Source organism: Corticium candelabrum, chromosome 10, assembly GCF_963422355.1.
Source record: "Corticium candelabrum chromosome 10, ooCorCand1.1, whole genome shotgun sequence".
NCBI lineage: Eukaryota > Metazoa > Porifera > Homoscleromorpha > Homosclerophorida > Plakinidae > Corticium > Corticium candelabrum.
This window is the reverse complement of record NC_085094.1, coordinates 846,732-868,156: the sequence shown is the minus strand read 5'-3', so window position 1 is coordinate 868,156 and position 21,425 is coordinate 846,732. Positions and strand designations below refer to the sequence as shown.

The 21,425-nt window shown below is 39.2% G+C and overlaps 2 protein-coding genes across 6 annotated transcripts in view; one reads left to right on the top strand and one right to left on the bottom strand.

Annotated features, from left to right (window-relative positions):
- LOC134185606 (cAMP-specific 3',5'-cyclic phosphodiesterase 4C-like) overlaps nucleotides 1–17,922 on the top strand; it is a 41,537-nt gene extending 23,615 nt beyond the window's left edge. For 2 of the 4 annotated variants that reach the window (XM_062653433.1, XM_062653436.1), the window contains 8 exons: nucleotides 3,165–3,233; nucleotides 8,080–8,172; nucleotides 8,230–8,329; nucleotides 14,370–14,449; nucleotides 14,512–14,586; nucleotides 15,968–16,090; nucleotides 16,771–17,159; nucleotides 17,382–17,679. In XM_062653433.1, the coding sequence (XP_062509417.1) occupies nucleotides 3,165–3,233; nucleotides 8,080–8,172; nucleotides 8,230–8,329; nucleotides 14,370–14,449; nucleotides 14,512–14,586; nucleotides 15,968–16,090; nucleotides 16,771–17,159; nucleotides 17,382–17,496 (1,044 nt within the window). In that variant the 3' untranslated portion in view covers nucleotides 17,497–17,679. Of the gene's footprint in view, nucleotides 1–3,164; nucleotides 3,234–8,079; nucleotides 8,173–8,229; nucleotides 8,330–14,369; nucleotides 14,450–14,511; nucleotides 14,587–15,967; nucleotides 16,091–16,770; nucleotides 17,160–17,381; nucleotides 17,680–17,733 lie in introns of those variants that run through there. The other 2 variants (XM_062653434.1, XM_062653435.1) reach the window with 2 other exon arrangements.
- Nucleotides 17,923–18,098: 176 nt separating this feature from the next.
- LOC134185608 (annexin A7-like) lies at nucleotides 18,099–20,816 on the bottom strand. Of its 2 annotated transcripts, XM_062653440.1 has the most exons (4): nucleotides 20,640–20,816; nucleotides 20,425–20,582; nucleotides 19,437–19,511; nucleotides 18,099–18,238 (listed from the first exon to the last, which is right to left on the bottom strand). In XM_062653440.1, exons 1-4 carry the CDS (start codon nucleotides 20,776–20,778, stop codon nucleotides 18,161–18,163), a joined length of 450 nt encoding a protein of 149 aa, XP_062509424.1. In that variant the 5' UTR covers nucleotides 20,779–20,816; the 3' UTR covers nucleotides 18,099–18,160. The 2 variants fall into 2 exon arrangements, with proteins under 2 accessions (XP_062509424.1, XP_062509423.1); XM_062653439.1 differs by having other exon boundaries at nucleotides 20,425–20,816.
- Nucleotides 20,817–21,425: the final 609 nt, after the last annotated feature.

The window sequence follows — 21,425 nt, the reverse complement described above, 5'->3', positions numbered from 1 at the left end:
TGGCTCACATTTCCCTAACTTGCTGGTCTCCAACTGCTGTTTAGAGTGATGAAGAACTGCTGTTTCAGTGTAAAGAACGGGACCTGCATGAATGTGACAGTCCAGCTTCATCCACAGCCTCGCGGCCTCATTCATAGGCACAACAGACGGCAAGCAGGGATTACCTACCATCTTGTGGCCTCATCCATGTGACGTACCACCAAATCGCCATATGATGCTTGATCCATGTGGGTGATGACGTCATCATATCCCGGTGGCCAAATTGATAATGGCAGATTTTATAGTGGTGATCACTGAAAAATCCGCCAAAATACATTTCCTGCCAATATTTCATCTTATACGGTATTATAGCTTTGATTTTCATATGAGTTACCATATTGTTTCAAACAAGTCTTATCAATTGCAATGAATTGTCCTCAAACAAAACAACAAAATCAAATATATTCAAGGAAAAGCAGCTTTATGTGCAGGTTTTAGCATTGTTGACAGTTTGCCCACAATATCAATGGTGAAAAAGTCATATGTCGTACATAAAGAGAATGATTATGTAAACATGTACTTGCAGCATGTGTTGTTCCAGTTGTCTAATCATGAAGGCCTTGAATGAATGAATGTCTCGGATCATTTTTAGAAACAAATTGTTCAGTGCCAAGTGGACAGGAACATTTGAAAAAGTCTGCTAAGTCGCAGATGTTCTTTTTAGTGTCGTCAAAAGATCTGCAAATGTCTCTAAAAGGTGCTGGTGTTGATGTGCATTAAAGGGCCACTGACACGCAAAAAAAATCAAAAATTATTTCAAACCTTTATGTGATAGTTTAAAGGTGAACATATCCAGAAAAATAATTTTAAATTTTTAGAATCAAGGTTTCTGTAAGAAAACTGTTCTGTAATATGCTGGGGGTTTTGAGCAGCAGATTTGTGGCATGTACGTATGAATTAGAGTTGAGAACGGATGTCGTGTTAGCACAAAGTGCATTAGGGAATGCACAAGGCAATGGGCTTGTGCTACGGTTAGAGTGGTCAGACAAAGGAGATATTGCTGAGAAGGCCCAAGTGATTCTTCCTTCTTGTGTAGTCATCATTTGAAGCAGACTGCTTTGAAGATGACCCAGGATTATACTAGTGATTTGGTTTAGGCTACTGGGCACTGAAAAGAGACCGAATGCCATGCATACTGATTGAGACAGTGCGAGGATTGAACAGTTGAAAACACCGAGAAAGAAGAGATTGGCATACAAGAAAATGTGAAATAAAGAGAGTAGGTTGTATATATTTAGACTTTAAAGAAGTGTACATAGAGTGATGAATTAAATTGACTATAACTGAGCCACTGAACAATTTCTAAGGTGGTACACAGTCTCAGGGTTCTTACTACAGCGTGGCGCAGTGCCACGCTCCAGTAAGAGTGCACCACGTTCAGAAACAGTAGATAGGAGTCCAAAGTTTGATAGATAAGGAAAGTATGAGAATTCCATACTACTGAAACACAATACTATATTCCTTAGTAAAGGTGACATTAGCCACAAATCTAGGCTCTTACAAAAGAATGCGGGATAATAGTCTTGCTCCAGACGTTACGTGTACACGTACTGGTGTTGATTGCAGTCTCGGATGCGCTGTCATGGATAGTAGTCCCGGATGCCCTTCCCATGACATGGAAAGCACACCTCTTGTCCGAGAAGTGTAGCATCTAGAATCTACTCTGGACTAGTCATGGATTCTTGCAAATCACAAACAGAGGTCTACGTCAATCAACGTCTGACTAGACAGACTATCTGTAGTTTTGTCCATGGAACTTGCGCTTGCGCAACCCATGAACATCGCTAAAGGGGTTATGGAAGTTGATTTCCTTGCCAGGGCACTTGAACGAGTGTTAGACGCAAAAGCTATGATGCAAAATATCTCACAGAGTCACTTGAGATTGGCTCAGGTGTGCATGTCTGACTTGGACTGTGCAACTCTAGAGAGCAGACTGCATGCGTCGTTGACCTGCCCATCTTGTCACACTCCCAAAAAATCTCTAGCAAGAACCCTGCAATCTTCTAACTGCAGACAAGAGGCATGACAGCCAGTTTACATTATCTTGCTAATTAATGGTAAGAAGTATATCTGTATCTCTTGTGCAGCACAGAAATCCATTGTTGAAATCAGTATTGTTGTTATAATTATAATTGTTTCTCATGAATTGGACGAAGATCAGTTTCATGTAATACCATAGTCCTGCTGATATTGGTATTGTGCAGTCTGCTGAACCTACATATCTAGGCAGACGCCAGAGAATCCTGAGTGTTCAGTAATGCAAGCAACCGGCTCATCAAGTTCCCCTATTTTGTCAATTACTTCAAGTATGTCCTGGAAACACCCACACTGACGACCAGAGGTCATATGTACAGCAACCACAGGTCATATGTACAGCAACCACAACTATATCTAAACAAAATTCCACTACATCACTTTTAATACTAGTGTCAGCCTAAACCTATTTAATACCACGATAAATCAAGTAGTCGTTTGTTTTGCTCGTCTTCAGGTGCTACTGGCGATGGTGTCTCACTAGCAACAGGCTCAAAGTTAGACAGCTCCACCTATTTATTTTGGAGCTTCAGTTTCGTCATCTGCCAAAGCATTCTCCACATCACCAGAATCTACTCCATATGATACTGAGGGTTCTATGCACACAGACTATTTCAAACCGTCGTGCTATGAGGTTTCTGGAGGCTGACGTAACCATATACAATAATGTTTTGCCTGCTACTGATCGTACCTTGTGAAGAGTACGATCGTGCAAAGCTTTCGTGAGATCACCTGCTGGCCGCTTGCTTGTTGCGTTCACTGCCTGAGCTAGTCATCAATACGTTTTGCAGTAACGCAACATACGTTCTCAGGTTTATATAATATGTACACTCCTTGAATCTGCTGCTTAAAACCGGATGCAACAAACCAGAAGCACATTACAGTGCGATTTTCGCATTGAGACCTTGCTTTGTAAAATCTAGAATTATTTTTCTGGTATTTAGAACTATCATATAGAAATAACAGTACTCCATGTTTGCTGTCATTTAGTGTCTTCACATACATAAAGGATAGAGGTTGACACATGGTTAGACAGTAAACTTATGATTTGAGATGTGATTATGTTACTCTGATTCTGTTTGTTTGTGTAGAGTAGAAACTTATTCCAATTATGTAAAATCAGCGAACGGACTGCTATCAACTACTTTGCTGTTGTAGAGGTGAGTAAAATGTTGTAAATGTTTTAGAGCAAGAACATACACTATTTTCTGATTTGAAGGTTATATTGAAAGGTGTATATGTATGTCTTAAAATACAGTTTGGGTTTCATTTGAAGCAATTCAGTCAGCTAGTGGGCTTGTAAATACTAGTAGTTGTTTGTGAACATTGTTTTGGATATAGTTTGTGGTTTTCAGATTATGGTTTTTTGAGTTGGCGGTAATTGGCCATTGTTTTGCAAGTGAAAGTATGAGTGGCTTTGATTTGGGTGGCTCTAAGAAGCGCTGTTTTCAAGTGCTGCAGATTGTGATGACCCGGTGTAGCAGCAGATTTTATTCCGGCCACGGAGTTGTTCCGGGGTAAGATGCACTGTGGATTTGGTTCGGGGTAAGATGTGTTGTGGATTTGTTCCAAGGAACATTATTTGGTCACTTTTTGGTTAAACCTTTTGTAGTCCTAGCCAATAATGCAGCAATGCTGTGCTCTGTTTCGTTACTTTCTGGTGATACGTGGATTACTGTTTAGCAGTTGCATTTGCTAGAAACGGAGGCAAACTTGCATGTAAATTGTATTAGACAATTGCGATATACAGATGTGTCAGCGAGGCTTTGTAAATCAGTAGGTTGAAACTTGATGTACAGTGTGTGTGTGTGTGTGTGTGTGTGTGTGTGTGTGTGTGTGTGTGTGTGTGTGTGTGCATGCGTGTGCATGCGTGTGTGTGTGTGTGTGTGTGTGTGTGTGTGCGCGCGTGCGCACGCACATGTATCTACTAGCAAGTTTAGGACCCCGGATGTTTGCGACGTGACACAGGAAATGACAATTTGCTAAAGCAAGAATAAACTCAAATACTCGTACCTCCAACTAAGTGAGGACTAGAGGTGTGCTTGCCGCGAAACAAGACAGCGCAGTTGGCCTAGGCAGTAAAATAGTAACTCACGTTATTATTTAAAGTGCGTGTGTTACAACATTAGAACGCCGACTTACTTGTGCATGCGCATGTCGTCTTCAATGATATTACGCTTGTGCAAGTTGCTCTCAGGAACAAATCCGCGGCCAGAACAAATCTGCTGCTACACCGGAACGATGTCCAACTGCTATGCAATAACTGCATGCACTTCACCTAGTGCTCCCAACACTACTGGAACAACCTGTGTTCAACACTGCCTCATGCAGCTTACCTCCATTCGCAAGTTGCTGTACTTCATCAATTTGTGAGCATGTCTCTTTATTGTTAGTATAATTATTATTTCTCAAACCATGGAGTTTATTTGAATACATTGTGCTACATCTAGCTATATAAACTACTAAAGCAACTATCACAGCAGTAAAATAGAGCATTACGAAAACAACATGTCAGTGAACTAGTCTGCTCGTAGCTGAATATATGAGTAGGTTGTTGGCAGTGTTCCCTCTCTGAGTTCTCTGCCAGCATATCCTGAGACACATATAGCTGAATGAATTAGTTTGAAGCTTAGGTGGCATCTTATCCAACATGTTGTATTGTATGCCATATCATCTTTTCAAAAAATGAGAAACCAAAGTCTCTTCAAAAATGTGTAAGTTAGTTTCTTGGTACTGCCAGCACAAGAGTATCAGAGGTGTGAAAGATGTGTATTTGACTCTTCTGATACGTGCTTCTTATTGTTTTTTAGCTCTTGTTTTATGTAGCAAAGACATTGTAGATGTTCTGTACAATGTAACATGGGGATTATAGACATGAATATCGAGGTAAGTTTTTGAAATCAAGTATTCTGAAATTGCCACCCCAGAAGCCACATACAGAGTTGCAGAGATGTCTAATCTGGCTTAATCATCAGTTGTGTTACTCTGTTGAGGTAGCGTTTGTTCTGTCAAATGTTATAGGGTGGGTTCTGTTTTCACGTTATGACAAACTTTGTTGAACATGTTGCCAATTGCCCAGAACTCACCAGTAAGACAAGATAACGAGTGATCAACAGAGAAGCGGTCTCCACATGCACATAGATCAGGTAAGGATGGCAGTCTCCAACCATGTAGCAGACAAATGAAATGGCATCATGAAATTCTGATTTTGCAAGAAAGAACGTTGTGCTCTTCTGTGGGTAAAGCTGTTAGCCATGTTGAAGCACCTTTTTATTTAGCCAGTTCAAGAGTATGTTTCAAGTGTCCGTAGAGATTTTCAATGATTTCCTCAGCTGTGGCATTGATGGCAAGTTGTTTCACGTTTGAGAGCATTTTAGTGGTGCTTATGATGAGTTGAATCAGTGGTTCTGATACTTTGACAGACGAAGTAGATTCCTTTGTTACTAATACTGTACTACCTTGTGTTACTTTGCATGCAACAGTAGGACTCTTATTAGAACATTTTGGTCTTTGTGGCACAGTGCCATTGTCTACTCTCACAGACATAGTCAGATTATTTTATTGTTACAGATCCTCTACTTGTACACATCCTAAACTTCTATGATGAACCAGTCCTTCACAGTGAAATACTTTAAACATTAGTGGACTTGGATCTGTACATTAAAGTCAAAAAGCTTGTCCATGTCATAGTCAGATAAACAGTGAGAAAGACCCAACAGACTCATTTCATTATATTGCTGTTGTAGTGCTGTTGCCACCCTTGATTGAACTCAGGCCATCATAGTCAGAGAACCAGAACTCTAACCACTAGGTTAATAACTTATAGTGGCTTGTTATTATGTCATCAGCATCTTTTAAGTAGGATAAGTGGGGTTATTACCCTCAACTGGGCACCCGCCCACCAATCCGGCAGCTAAGTCCCAGAGAGGTACATGTTCCGTGTAATCCATGTGGCGCCAGTAACTGGCATATTGATTATTGATTGCGTGCACTATGGAGATTTCGCCAGCTCTAAACAGCATGCCCAGTAGATATCAATGACCATCAGGAAAGCACTGATCCTCATTTGCCAATGGTCCCCACACCAGTTCACAGAAACTCCCCTAAATTCTTCAGTCATAGCTAATGGAAAGGTGTTTGGGTGTTTGGAAAGGCAGAGAAGATCAGCCGTTAGAGATCGTGTGGCATCCAAAATTAAGAGTTCTTGGCTTATCGTTAGGCAGTTCGTTTGTGACTCTTCATGATAAGTGGCGGGATGCATGTGACAAGTTTGCAAGTACTGCGATGCTGGTCCGCAAGAGAATTATCTTTTGCAGGACGGGTAAAGGTTGTAAAATGTTTTGTGTCATTAAAAACTATGGAAAGTGTCTCGTGTCGTACCTCCTACGGCAGTTCTCATATCGTACCTTCTACGGCAGTTTTCATATCGGAAGTCGGCAGACAAGGTTGTTCGTTAGGAAACGGAAGATGTGAGTGGGTGAAGAGAAACGTATGTACGTTACCAGTAAGGTGAGGAGGTCTGTGCACACTACGTTTTGAGCTAAAACTTGCGAGCCTTTAAAATGTCTGGTTACAGCATCTGCAAGTTGCGACTGTCCTAAATGGAAGATCTTTGCTGAATTATGGTACAATAAAGCGGCCTCTTCTTTCAGTTGTTGGCAGGATATTCTTGAGGCATGCGCATTCCATTAGGGAAGCTTCCACCATTTTATGTGGCAGTCCTTACTCGTTTCTACGCTTGCAATGGTGGACTTTCCACAAGCGTCGACTACCGAGATGACATTGACAAACAACGATTATGGGGAAATCCTGACATTCTGGATTCATGAAGCAGATGTATGTATAATTGCGTTCTCACACAAGCTGGTCTTGTTGTCTTGGTCCACCTGAAGGAAATGGAAGGTTTATGAACGTTATTGACATGAAGAGTCGCTTTCCGACAGCAAAACGCAGTCTGTGTCAGATCCTGCCATTGTTACATGCTGCCATTCCTCATCTTTAGCTGAAAGTGACAATTAGAGAAACTTCAGAGACACTTGATTGCATCCCTTTGCTCTACCAAAGCAACGTATCGTCAATGTCATTGCAAAGGCAATCATCCGGGATGATCTACCAATTCTTATTAAATCGCCTTGACGGGCGCCTGAGAGCATCGCAAGCATAGCACAATTACCTAGACAGTTTACCTTCTTGGGATGAAGCTTGCAGGTCTCTAAAGATGGCACAGCTACCAAAAGCCTCTGAAAGAAACATTGCTTTCAAGACCATTCATCGCTTTTACTCATAAAACGTCAGCTTCATCGCTGGTGTCTGATGAACGATACACTGTGTTCTATCTCAACTATGGTTTAGAGATTGTGATATGATTTTGTACCACTGACTTTTTACCACATGATGAACAGCTGGCCGTCATGAGCTGTTTGTGTAACAGGTGTGTTTATAGGTGGGAATTGAGATAAATAAATGGCACTTTACTGTACTATCTCAAACTTCAACATCACATATTATGAACTACTAAGAAACACCAGAAAACTGGTCATTTGACTTCATAATCAGTGTTTAAGAATTGTAGTAAATACTAAACATTGTTTCCACATTTTACAACATGCTCCAAACTGCTTGTGTAATTTGGCACTTATGTTTATTTAAACAAATGGACTCTGATGATCTAAAAATTTTGGGAGAATTCTCCAAGACAGGAAAGATTTATGTTTCTGTTGTTTTGGGTACCACTAACATTATTTGTTATGTTTCTAGAATTGTATATTATTTCTATGAAATCAAGAAATAGTGTAGGTACTGTAATCCTGAATATGCTAATCATTAGATGTAGGCTCTAAATTGGGTTTCCATAGCAAGCTTTGTATGTCTTTGTTGTAGTTGGGAAGAACGTTACCGTAAATATCTTTGACTGGTTACTTTTGTCAATTAATTAATAGGGGACATGCATTGGAGATATCCAGAATGAGTGCCAACTTACATGTCGTATTCAATTTTTATGTGTAGGCAAACTATCCCAATAATTCATATCATAATAAGACACATGCTGCAGACGTTGTGCAAGCAGCTCATTATCTGTTGCAAGCTCCAGGGCTAGAGGTAAGCTGGTCGTGAAACTGAACTATGAGTAGTTATGGTGACTAGATTGTTTGGCAGGGTTTGTTCTCATCTTTAGAGATTCTTAGTCTTTTGTTTGCTTCTGCTGTCCATGATGTTGGTCATCCAGGGTTGAATAATGCATTTCTTGTTCAGACTCGTAAGTGAGGAATGAGTTTGGTATGCTAATGTGCACAACACAAGTGGTACTGTATGCACAAGGGGTACAGCGAGTGCTCTGTTTGTCTATTTGTCAATAATTTTGTAAATTGAACTATTACTGCAGAGTACATACTAGTTCAGGAAAAGCTAAGTTAAAAAGCCAATATATGATAGGTGTCCCATCAAACAGTTTAACTACAACTACGTTTTACACAAACACAGTTACACACTAATTAGAATGAAAAAGCTTTCTTATGGAGCCAAAAACCATTAATGAGTCTAGTGGACTGAAAATTTAACATTGTCTATTCCCCTCTGTCTGTCTATGTGTCTGTTTGTTTGTGCTACATTTTAACTTATACAAGGAATGACACCGTATTAGTAACATTTTTTACATTCGAAACATTGGAAATGAAAAATAGGAGCTCTATAAACTTACTGCTGCTGACGAAGACTACAGTGGCGAGAAAAAGTGAGTATTCTGTAACTTTGACAAGGATCGGGCATGCTTTGATATACAAGGCTACATGCGCAACTGTCATTCTTTGTAGGTAAATAATAATAGAAAAACATTTTGAGAAAATGATGGGTATGTAGGGATGGGTATGTACTTAATCATGCTCATCTCCTACATTACAATCCAGTACTGTGAGTGTCACACACGACTGCTGCGTTTTAATTAATTTAGGTAAAAAGATTGTGATGTAGGAGATGAGCATGATTAAGTACATATCCATCCCTACATGCCCATCATTTTCTCAAAAATTTTTTATTTTTTAAAGAAATCTGGATAGCATGTGTTTGGATAGTTTTGTATGGGTGGCCATTTTAAAATCGTTGCATCAGAGAGTGCGGTATCGGAACAACATTGATTGCACCAATAAACAACTCCGATGCATCAATAAACAACTCCCATCTTTACACTTGATTAGCTACATAGCAGCTGGCGGATGTACGGAACAACATTGATTGCATCAATAAACAACACCCACTCATCTCTACAGTTGAAGCATACAGTACACGCTCATGGACAGCACCCCATTGAACATAGTTGTACATTTCAATGTTCAACTACACGCAACTGTAAGCACACTTTGGAAGTGGCATGGCAATTAATTATAAGGTCCCAAACGATAGTTTTCACCAGCTAATAATAGGTATATAATTACATGTAGGCTAGCTATCATGTACACGCGTGACCAGAACAGCATGGCAATTATGTAGCAGCAGTTGACATGATACTGGGTGGACTTCGCACAGTTCTAGCTGTTGGGTCAGTGCAATTCCTCGGACAAGAGCGAATCGTTTGGTATGACTCTCGTCGTTGTAGCTGCTTCAAGTGAGGTGCTAGCCTGGCTGACAAAAGCGAATGTGAAAAAATAGATTGCATTCTTTACTTGCCGATATGCGGCTTCTGAGACATCTAGTGTCAGCATTAGTAGTCTGGCTACCATTCGGACAGTCGAGCATTATGTGGCTCTGAGATTTTTTACTGAGTTATAAGAAATCTGGATAGCACGTTTGGATAATTTTGTATGGGTGGCCATTTTATAATTGTTGCATCCCTACATAGAGAGTGCTACCGCACTCTGATGAACTGTGGAATGCGTACATTCTTTGATCAACAACTGCAACGCTTTTTAATGGGGCTCCACTTTTGGTTTGTCATCTGCTGTGCATTGTGTAAACGGCACAAATTGACTTCTCAGTGAATTGGATATGATGCCATTGAATTTCATTCTTACATATTTATATACTTTAGTGCACAGGGTCGTGATGATGTTCACACACTTCTACTTGCTGACATCTTTGGACTTTGACATCTTAATTCTAATTTGATGTTAGCAGAGGATATATTTATGATGTAATTTCTTGGTGAGAATTCATAAAAGAGGCTTAAGCTGTCATTTCCAATACAGGGTGGTTTTTACTCTTTTTGCAGTTTCATCATGTGGAGGTTGAGTATTGAAGTTTATTGTAGTGGTGTGTTGGTAGGGGAAAGCCAATAACAGATGTTGCTTTAGCATGCTGGCATATAGTGCAGTGATAATGAACCAGTCTGCGGTAAAATAAATGTCATGTAAAAACAGCATGATGTTCCACATGTATTTTTTGTGTTTTGTCTATGACTTTGCTTTGTTATAAGTACAATAAAAATGTTAATTAGATTAAGAGTTAATTGAAAGAAATTAGATACAGAATTTTAATTAACTGAAAGAGCTCTAGTATGTTTAATGATGATTTCAAATGAATAAGGGTGTGTAGCGCACCCAGAAATTAAGCCAAAAGATGTCTAGTTGTACAATGTACTTGTATTGTTTTGTAATAGTGTTTACAATTCTACTAGTCTAATGTACATGTTTGATAGAATGAAGTAACTCATAGTACATGTAGAGAAGTGTAGATAAGTTTCACGTTTTTGTAGCAAAAAATCTCTTAATACACTGGCAACAGTCTGTGGAGCCATAACAGGGTATATATATATATATATATATATATATATATATATCCTCATGCTCATTCAGACATTGGTTTAGTTTCCATTCCCATTGTGTAGGCAATGAAATTCGACGTGACCTTTATTTTAATAAAGAAACATGATAAGCAGTAACGATCACATGCCTTATGAGAGGACACAAATTGTGATTAATTACATACTAGTATGTTTATGGTATATGGCACTAAATAGAAACAGACCATCTCTGACAGACTTTATTTGTACAGTAAGTGATCAAAGTTTAAAAGAGAACAGTAGTGATGGTGCATAGAATGCATAATTTGAAACTGCATGCACAATGTTGTGAGCTTGCATCAGAAAATTCTAGTAGAACAGTATCTGCCGTTATAGAACATCAGAACTTGTAGAGAAACAGTACAGGTTACAGTTTTACCAGAATTGTTTCAGGATGGTTTTTAGAATTGCTCTTAGATCTTGTTCCTGAACAGACTAGGAGCAGAATTCCACGTTTAGATTATAGCTGAGAAATTGTTCTAGAACACCTGGAATAGTTCCAGGGTGCTAGTGTAAATGTGGTATAACTCTTGGTTTGACCTTATGTGACTCACTTGCCAAGACCAAGATTTCTTTCTTAGCCTTGTACTCTTGTTTATCACAGTGTATGATTAGGCACAGGAGTTGCTGGATATCTCACAATTATAAGAGCAGATTGGATCTATTAGGCAAATGTTACAATTTAATGTCAATGGCTATGTACCAACAAAAATTGGATGTATGTATTAGTAATGCAAGTTAATTAGTACCATGCATCACTGTCATTAATATTTTTTGGTCCATGTTATGGTAGTAGTTGGATCGCTTTTCAAAATTGAAAGATGTCAGAAGTAAGACATGTCTATTTTTCTGTCATCACACAAGGTATGTAAGAGGGGCCACTATTTCTTACATCAGTAATTTTGTTCTTGAAGATTGCTAGCCAGCTGAATGGATGATGGTAGATCATCATTGCTGAGTTGGAAAATGAGTCAGCAGCAATTTGTATTAAGGTTTTTCTTAAGAATGGTCAGTTCGTAATCAAAAGCTAGGACATTGTCTTAGTTCCTGCATGCCCAGACATCCTACGACTATGCACAAGAGTCCGTATCCAACTGGCACTTTCACTGAACACAAGCAAATGCTACTTGGTGTTGTGTGGAAAGTGTATCATAAAAACAGTTTGAATTGGAAAGAACTTCTCGTTTTTGAACTTATCAGATAATTGCAAATGTAGAGCTTTAGTTCTGGCCTTTCCATTCTTTGCCAAAATACAGAGATTTGAGTAAGTGCCAACTCTGGAGCAACATGTTTTGCAGTTGTGATTGCTTGGGTTTGTTTTTTCTGTGGTATCCATGAATGAATGCCACAAGTAAGTCAAGTGGGAATTGACTAACTGGCTAGTGATGTGTTTTTTAATTTTATAATTTACCAGCTTGTGTTTTGCATTGAAATTACAATGCAGGCAGAAAACACAGTTGCTTTTAATTGTTTAGCTTGAGTACTGCATGTTGCACTTGTACATGTATGAACAACCGTAGCGTATCTCAAAGGAACCCTTTCAGCTGCCTGGGTAATGTCAAAGTTTCTGCACTCATGTTTTTTCAGGTGCAGATGAAATTGTTAATATACCAAATTTTATGACAACTGGTTAAATGGTTTAGGCATCAAATACAGACAGCCAGACGTACAACAATTATATACAACATACTGTATAACCGGTTATTTCTGTGACCATGATATTCCTGCGAATTCCGTGAAGAAATCACGGAACGCACAAATATAATTAGCAGGCTTATCCTCGGAGTCCCAGCAGCTCACTGTTTGGGCACATGTACACGTGTACATGTGTGTACCAGTAACTGTCTTTCTGTTTAGAACACAGAAATTTAATTTGCAGTAATTAACTTGTCAAATTCTCAAAAATTGCATAAATTTTAGACTGCAGAAATAACCGGTTATATGGTAGTACTACCCAAGGGAACATGTCCTTTTGTCAATTTTTTGTTTGCAAAGGTTGGTGACTGTTGCCACTGAATGAGCAGAGCATCTTTAGGGGCACGTTCACACATAGTTGACACTGTAACGTTTGCATTATGCTGTTCATACCTACTACATTTACGTCATTTCCATAATGGTAAAGTGAATGTCAATGATATAGTCAACGTCATCTCCTGCCCCTATTTCACTTTACCATTTACCGTTGTTTTCACATTACACCAGTCACTGTCTACCCACGCACCAACAGTCACATCATGTAATTTGCAACACACAACACTGGGCAACACTGGGCAACGTCACGCACCTGCACCTGACAACAAGTGTAGTTGATTGTAGACGTCTCCAAAGGTTGAGTTCCGACCAGACTGTAAGTGTGAAAAGCTTGCTCTTTAGATTGCAATATGATCAGGGCAATGATCATAGTCTTGTTTTTTGATCTAACACCATGTCTTGTGTGTAGTCAGAAAGTGGAAACAAAACGCCTATGTCCATACTGTGCGAAACAGAACACGCCTGCTACTTGCGTTATTGTGTGCGAACAGAGTTTCACACTACCATTGATTTTCACTTTACTGCAATGCTAATGCTAATGCGAATGTCAAGTACGTGTGAACACGGTCTTATTCTAAAAATTTCTGATGGTAACGCTGCATGTAGCGTAGTTACTGACTGTACATTCTCTAGTTTATTACTATCATTGTGCCTGTTCTTTGGTAGGGATTTGTTTCCAAGCAACACCTACTCACGATACTCACGCAGTCTGTTTTTTGTTGGTTGATAGCCAGAGGAAGATCCTTACTTTGTGTCATCTTGAAAGACAAACGATAGTCAAAAACACTTGTGTATTGGCAACACTTCAGATTACCAAAAGACTCTTGAATATAAGCAATGTTTGCACATATGACGTTTACCATTCACACTAAGAGTGATCTCATGGCTCATTTTCTCTAATATTGCTATCAGACGTCAGCATAATCCTTGGTTGGGTATGTAGGATGTTCTGAATGCTGCAGAGACGACAGTAGAAGTAAATCATCTTTCAAGTTTCACTTTTCAAAAGTGTATTCAACAGTTGTCGAGTGCACTAAATGTGACTGCAACAAAACATGTATCTTCAATCTAATCTCAGTCAGTTTTACTATGTGTCCATGATTCAAGGACACTCACACACACAAAGGTGTTTGTGCTTTGTATATTATTTTACAGTGTTCTATATTAGAGTTAGAATAGATGTATAGAAAATAGTAATTGAGGATTCATGTAGATATACGCTAGTACAGGACTACTTTGTGTCTCTCGACAATGTGAATACCAGTGGCATAGGAAATATTACGGCCCAACCAGTTTTGGGAAGGCCGACTTTTGCGAGCAGGGGATTAGTAACTTTCGGTTTAGGTATATAGATGAGTAAATACATTATTTAATTTTTTTATTTGGAGTATCTGTAATATGTGGCAGGTTTAGCTACTGTGCTATAGCTACTGGTAGATTGAAGTTATGCACAAGTATGGATGGCCTCGAACTTTGTGGTGTAATGTTTTGACAGAGAATGAGTTAGCCACTCTCTACCATGATGAAAGTGTGTTGGAGAATCACCATATTGCTGTTGCATTTCGACTCTTATTGGTATGTGTGCTGGCTAGGTGTACATGGCAATTGTTTCTTGTTAGTGAAGTCATTGTATTTAGGACACCGACTGTAATATCTTTAGCAATCTAAGTAATGAAGAGCGACAGATGGTCAAGAAAATTGCTGCAAGCGTGGTGAGTGTGTTAACTTAAACAGTGTAAAATAGTACCTTCTTTAGAATTTACGTGTATTAATTAAAACAGATGACTAATTGTGTACTCACGTGATTTAGATAACTCAAATGACTAAGTGACTTGCTTTGTTAACCTGAGGCATACACATGCACTAGGGTTACAGTAATGCCTTTGTGGATGGACGGACCAAGCCACCATCGGACATGGGATGGACAATTGGAATGCAACACATGCCCTCGTGGTTATCGCTGGTGTTAATTAATGTGCCAGTTGATGTCATGATGTCTTCACACTTTCAAGATGTATGAATAGCTATCAGATGTTGACAGTCCCGCATGCCAGTCAATGTGTCCAGCTCCCTTCTCAGACTCTCTTCATTGGCTCTAACTAATTAGAGTCAAGGTGGATAGCAGCCGATGGTTTAGCACTTTAGTTTTTCTTCATGTACACTGGTTTTTGTAAGAAGATTATGCATGTAGTCTTTACTGAGTATGTGTGAAACTGTTCTTGTTAGCTGTCTTACTTTAGCATCATTGTTTTAGGGCACCTTAATAAAAGGTGGTTTGATTTTTTGCTTCTTATCATCTTGTCTGCAGTTTAGTAACACGTACTGCAGGAGTTGGATACTACAGTATATACTGTAGGGAGACGTGCTTTGTTATTGGGGTTTAAAACATATGTTGTGACTATTTAACAGCTACAACTTTGGACATATTTCAGTTGCACTATTTCTTTACACAAAGGAAGTGTCGACGTACAGTTAGAACTATTGAGTTAGTGTAAAGTGGCTTGTTGTAAAAGCAGCTTGTTAAGCATTGGAAGTCTTTTTCATCACTAGCAAGAGGTAGTTGTTTTGATGCACTTCAACTGAACTTCCGTTTTTGCATAGACATTGAAAGTTTGCATCTTAGAAAACTGGTTTTTGGGATGTCACTGTAATTGCCTTTATGTTTGGGGTACTGGTATGTGAGAGTGCATGTACAGCGGTAAAGATCCAAATATTTTGTAAACCAATGGACATCAGGTGCAGAGTTTTTGAAATATAGCCACTTTGTAAAGGACCACAGTATGCTGTAGTAGCCAGATCGTCAGTAATTTTATTTTTTTGTTTGTGTGGTTGGGATTTTAAGTACGTGCTAAACCATGTTGATCATGAAACTCTTTCCATTAAATCTAATGGTGTATGCATTTTTCTAATTAGTGTTTAGAAGTGTTCAAAGATGTGGAAAGATTTTTTATTGCCTTAGAATACGTCATTTAACCCGTAACTGTACGTGCAGTGTAGTGCCTTACATGTTGAAGGTTTTAAATTGTGTTGTGAATGAAGTTGTGATGAATTTTTGTGTGAATAGAGATGCAGTGCTTTGGTTTTGTGTGTTAGGTGTTAGCTACTGATCTTGCCAAACATGTTCAGAATTTGGCTAGTCTTCGGACTCTAGTAGAGACGAAGAAAGTGGTGGAGGAAGGTATGCTAACGATGTACAACCATGCTGAACGTGTGCAGGTAAGACCATGCATTGCTTAGTTTATTATTACAATATACTACAGAAACTATCAAATTTGATGAGATAGATACTAGCGTTGAAGTATATTAGTCATAAAATAACAGGGTGTGTGTGTGTGTGTGTGTGTGTGTGTGTGTGTGTGTGTGTGTGTGTGCACATGCGAACATGTGCCACAGGTCGGTGCAAACTACAAAGTCATAGTCTCATTTGTCCTTTCTCATGTGCTTGTGGTAACTAATCTCTTACTGATTATCTTGTTATAGTGTTCTCTTTAATTAGGACAGTGAAGACAGGCCAGTAAACATGATAATTAATTCCTTTGTTGCATTTGTAACACCTAATTGTAGTATTTTTAATTTTTCGGCCTAGACCATAGCGTGATATCAGCTGACAAATGTGGTCCACAGTATAGCAATTTATTTCCCAACAAGTAGTTATTGTTTTTGTTGCTGGAGTGACTGCAGATACAAGTACAATAGACAAACAGATGGCCAAGATTTGATTTTGGTATTCTGGTTGGCCTAATACAGGGATGATGATAATATACTTCTGTTACCTTGTTTTAATGACTTTTAATTAATAATCGAATCAAAGCTGCTGTAATTCCAACTTTAAGTCCATGAGGTTATCTGTCGCATTTGCGCAAGTGGATGTTTTGTTTATGTATGTGCCTGTTTAGGTGATGGAGTGTCTTGTTCATTGTGCCGATCTGAGTAATCCTGCTCGACCTCGCTATCTAGCAACTCAGTGGACAAAGCGCTTGATGGAAGAGTTCTACTGTCAGGGAGATGAAGAACGTAGGCTTCAAATGTCAGTTAGTCCAATGATGGATAGGTACAATCGATCAATAGAAAAGTCTCAGGTGGCTTTTATTGACTTGATTTGTCAACCATTATGGGAGACTTGGGGCGAATTAGTTTATCCTAGTGAAAAGGCTGTATTGGATCAATTGGAAGAAAACAAACGTTATTGGGAGAGTCAAGTCCGTGGAACGCCTACATCCTCAACATCATCCACTTCAGAAGAAGCTGATTCACGAAGAATAAGTGTAGGACAACCAATTGATGAGTAAGTGATGTTAATGTAAATTTTTATCGTGGTGGTCACACATAAGTTTGAGCACATGATTTTCCTTATCTGGATCCGATAAGGCACCAAATTGTCATAGCTACACCTGAACTGTTCTAATGCTGCTATTTCATACAATTGGTGCAACTACTTTTGCCATCAATTATTTAGCCTATACCAGCCACTAGAGGTTGTAAATTGACATATTGATAATTGTTTTAGAGTTATCAGTGAAGAAGTAGTATTTCCGATGGTAAAGAGTGGTGTCCAGCAAGATGATGACAATGATGGAGATTTGATTCTACCTCTGATTGATTCGAGGAGCGAAGAGAAATAAGTATGATGTTTAACATTAAATAATTTTATATGTACATCCTATACCTGAGGTTAGTGTTCCAAGATGAGTTGCCATTATACTGTTGTTTGCAGTTGTGAATGATGTGTAGTATTGAATAATTATTATTGGGTTTAATATTAGTTGTAGTCTTCACGTTTTTGAAATAAAGACAGTTTACCTCTATTCTACAGTTTCTATGTGTGGGTGCACAGTAGGGTTATCACAATTCTCTTTTAGGATTTACATTCATGTGCTGCCATGTTGGGTGGTAACAATTGTTGTATTCCAAGGTACAACATACAGTATTGAGAACATTTCACAGTCTGAAACGTCAATGAGAAAGTTCTGGCATCCAGTTTCTTGCAAGCTCTCTTTCACACTTTTCTCACACAGATCTAATGCAGATATGTCTAGTCTCTTGAACTGAAGCAACATCAAGCCTCTGAAAGTGAGCCGCTCCTGTTTAACCATGGCTTGGGAACAATGAGTAGTTAAATATGGCAGACACCTTCAACAGTTAGTTAGTATACTTTGCATGTTTCAATTAAATTCACTTGTTCATAGGAAACAACTCCAAAGTTAACTGTCAACAGTACTACTACAGCTGTGTATTTGATTCATTCAAAATATCGCATCACGTGTACACAAAATTAGTCGCAATTAATTAATCAGATGAACTGCTACTGCTGCTGGAGGACGAATGCTTCTTGTGACTACCCTTCAACTTTTTCTTAGCTTCTTTCTATAACATACACATATAAATGTGAGAAATTTGTTAAGTTTATAGCTAGGCATGATATCTATAGTTGACTATAAGTAGATGTCTAGTTGAGCTGAAACTAATGGAAGTTAATTTGCAGAGATGACTGTTTCTATACCTACCTGCCTTGATTTCTTCTATAGCTCTACTATGGGGCCACTAATCCAAATAGTATGTCATGCAAAAATTTTGGAGTGCGAGGCTGTGGCATAGTCCAGAGCCGGCATAGTCACATATGGCCAGACATTGGGCATACATGGGGCAAGAAGGAAGTGGTCTGACTACACCCAGAGCCGTTTTGTGCTCGGACCATCTGGCCATGTGAGACTAGCTGTTGTGCCACGGACTACCGGTAGACATGCGTCAGTGGTGAGTAAAATGGTAAACTGCGTGTTCATTCATGCGAGCCCCTGTCCGTCTTGCCGGTCCTTTTGATGACTGGTGCCAAAATTGTGGCGGCAAAGACAGTCCTGTAACCTCAGTATTCCAGACTGCTTTCTGCATGTGATGGGAGGGGATAGTGGGAGGAAAGAAGAAAGCAATTAATTGATATTAATCTAGATGTGACAAACCTGTATGCTGAAATCAGTTCTTTGCTATCCAATAGACAAGAGCTATATTGTCTAACGGCTGCTAAATAGCTTTTTTAAAGTCTTGAGCTGCTTATGTTCTGGGACTTCCATACAGTTTCATGCGAGTCGGTAGTCTCTTAGCCACCAACTGATTGGAAAGTCTCTCCAAGTCTGGTGCCACAATTTTGAACCATGGTGCCACGATTTGCACCATTACCATGCCAACAGCAACCCTGGCCCCTGTGCGTGTGCGTCGGCATTCTGTGTATTCACTTGTAGTAGCTACTGTAACTGACACCGTTTCACTGCATTGATGGATAAACGTCTCTTCCGTGGGACAATTGACTTTCTCAAATGAGTGAATTCAGACAATTAAAACAATGAAAGTCAGTGCTCCAGCTGATATCCAGCCAGACTTCATGCACAGCTGCAGTTTTGGTGATGACAACACATTCATACTCTCACAGTATTTGTCGCACAATGATTAATAAAAAAGTGGTGGAAAGTAGCAAAACACATACTTGGACACCACACCACAGTACAACCAAACCAGACATAATACTAAACATAAAATAATATGAATGATTATGATTACAAATATGTATTACCTTCATCTTCTTTTCCAATTTCTTTGGATCATTGTAATCTTTGTATTCTTTCTTATGCTTCTTATGTTTATGTTTCTTTAAAAACAGTGAAATCACACAATGGTGGAGAGTTCCAACAAATGCCACAAGCAAGTAAATGATATTTAAGCCTATGTACCAGCCACACACACACACACACACACACACACACACACACACACACACACACACACACACACACACACACACACGAGATAATGCTTGTACACCTACAAAGCTCTGATATTAGAGAGAAATAATCATTACCATTATTAATAGAATTAATAAAATTGATTCATTTCAATACTCAAGTTGCCCTCTACACTTACCACAACTGTACAACAATGAAACAATTGTTTACGAAAAGCATTAAAACATCAAGTACATCTTTTCAAATATACCTTGTCTCTACAGTTTCCAATGGCAGGCAGACATGTTTCTATGTTGCCCAGAAACCTCTTTTTTGGGCGTTGCCCCTTCCCCATCATGAAAAATCTCAGCATTAAAAAGTAAGAGTGGAAAGGCCAAATTAAGTGTGTTGAGATGTTAATTGTTCTGAGCCATTCAATTTATAAGGCACTAAGAAGTATAACTCGCGGACTGGTAGGAAACTCCTTTTTCAAAACATTGACTAAGCTCCTGAATTTCCTAGGATTCACGATTTGTGTTTTGGTCATCCTCATCATTTCTTACAACTAGAATAATACTCATAGCAACGTTAATTAATTAACCCTAGAGAACCAAGTCAATTCGAATATCTTTATCGCCATCATTTACCGACTCACTCAAAAAGGTTATAAGCTTGGCATGTCTAGGTTAGTAAAATTATAAGCTTCAAGAGTATACGTAGCCTAGCTGCCCTAATCGTAGATTGCACATTTATGCATGGAGTCTAGCTGTATGTTTCTATCATCATCATTACCATTGCTCACTGCCACCACAACCACATAATAATCATCAAAATCATCACCTTGTCTGTGCCAGCGTGTCCGACTGGTCCAGTTGCAGAAGAAAGAGGGTATGGCACACCTACTTGGTACGGTGGCCCAGGTGGGTATGGCGTGTTCGGTTGTTGCGGTGGATATGACATGCCTGGTGGATATGCCATGCCTGGTGGATATGCCATGCCTGGTGGATATGCCATGTCTGGTGGGTACGCCATGTCTGCTTGTTGCGAAGGATTACCTGCTTGTGGATTGTACGGACCCATAGGTGTGGCTGAATGATGTGTCGGAGGTCCTGGTGGAGTTGACTGACCGTATGGCGGAACAGGCTGTCCTGGCTGTTGCCACGAAGGAACGTAATATGGTGGTTGACCGGCCATTCAGTTAATTTAAAAAACAGCTATCCGTCCTATACGGGGACTTCAGCAGGAATTCCTCTAGGTCCACCTTATTAATTAAATTTAAGTTAGAAACTGTCAGGAGCATATGCTCCTGATGCTGTCAAATACACAGCTGCAGGAGAGCTGTTGAACTGTAATGTATCAAAAATTCTTCTATATTCATGTCTGAATGAGAACGATATTGAGCAATATCTGATCAGGTATGTACCTCAGTCTAGACCAATATCTAGACTACACGTAGATCGGTCTAGAGTACGTGAGAGTCGGACGACCACTGCAACTACGTACGAACTGTAAGGCTACAAGAAGGAAACGAAGTCTGCATCATACACTACGGACTCTAACTCAGGGAACCTGTAGCTGGTAGAATTTGGTACGTCATGCTTGTACAAATTGCAAAGGAGACAACTGGAAGACAACAGGAATGTTACTGTCTGAAGTAGTGACACTCATATTCTGAGACTTTTGTTAACTAATAATTCAAAGGGAACATTAGAATCCAAATTTTAATGCCTAGTAGGTACATGTATGTTCCATGCATGGTGTAACAACTGATTAGTGGCTATAGGTCTAGTACACGTCGTCAAAATTTAACAACGTTCTAGGCTAGAGTGTAAGAGAACATG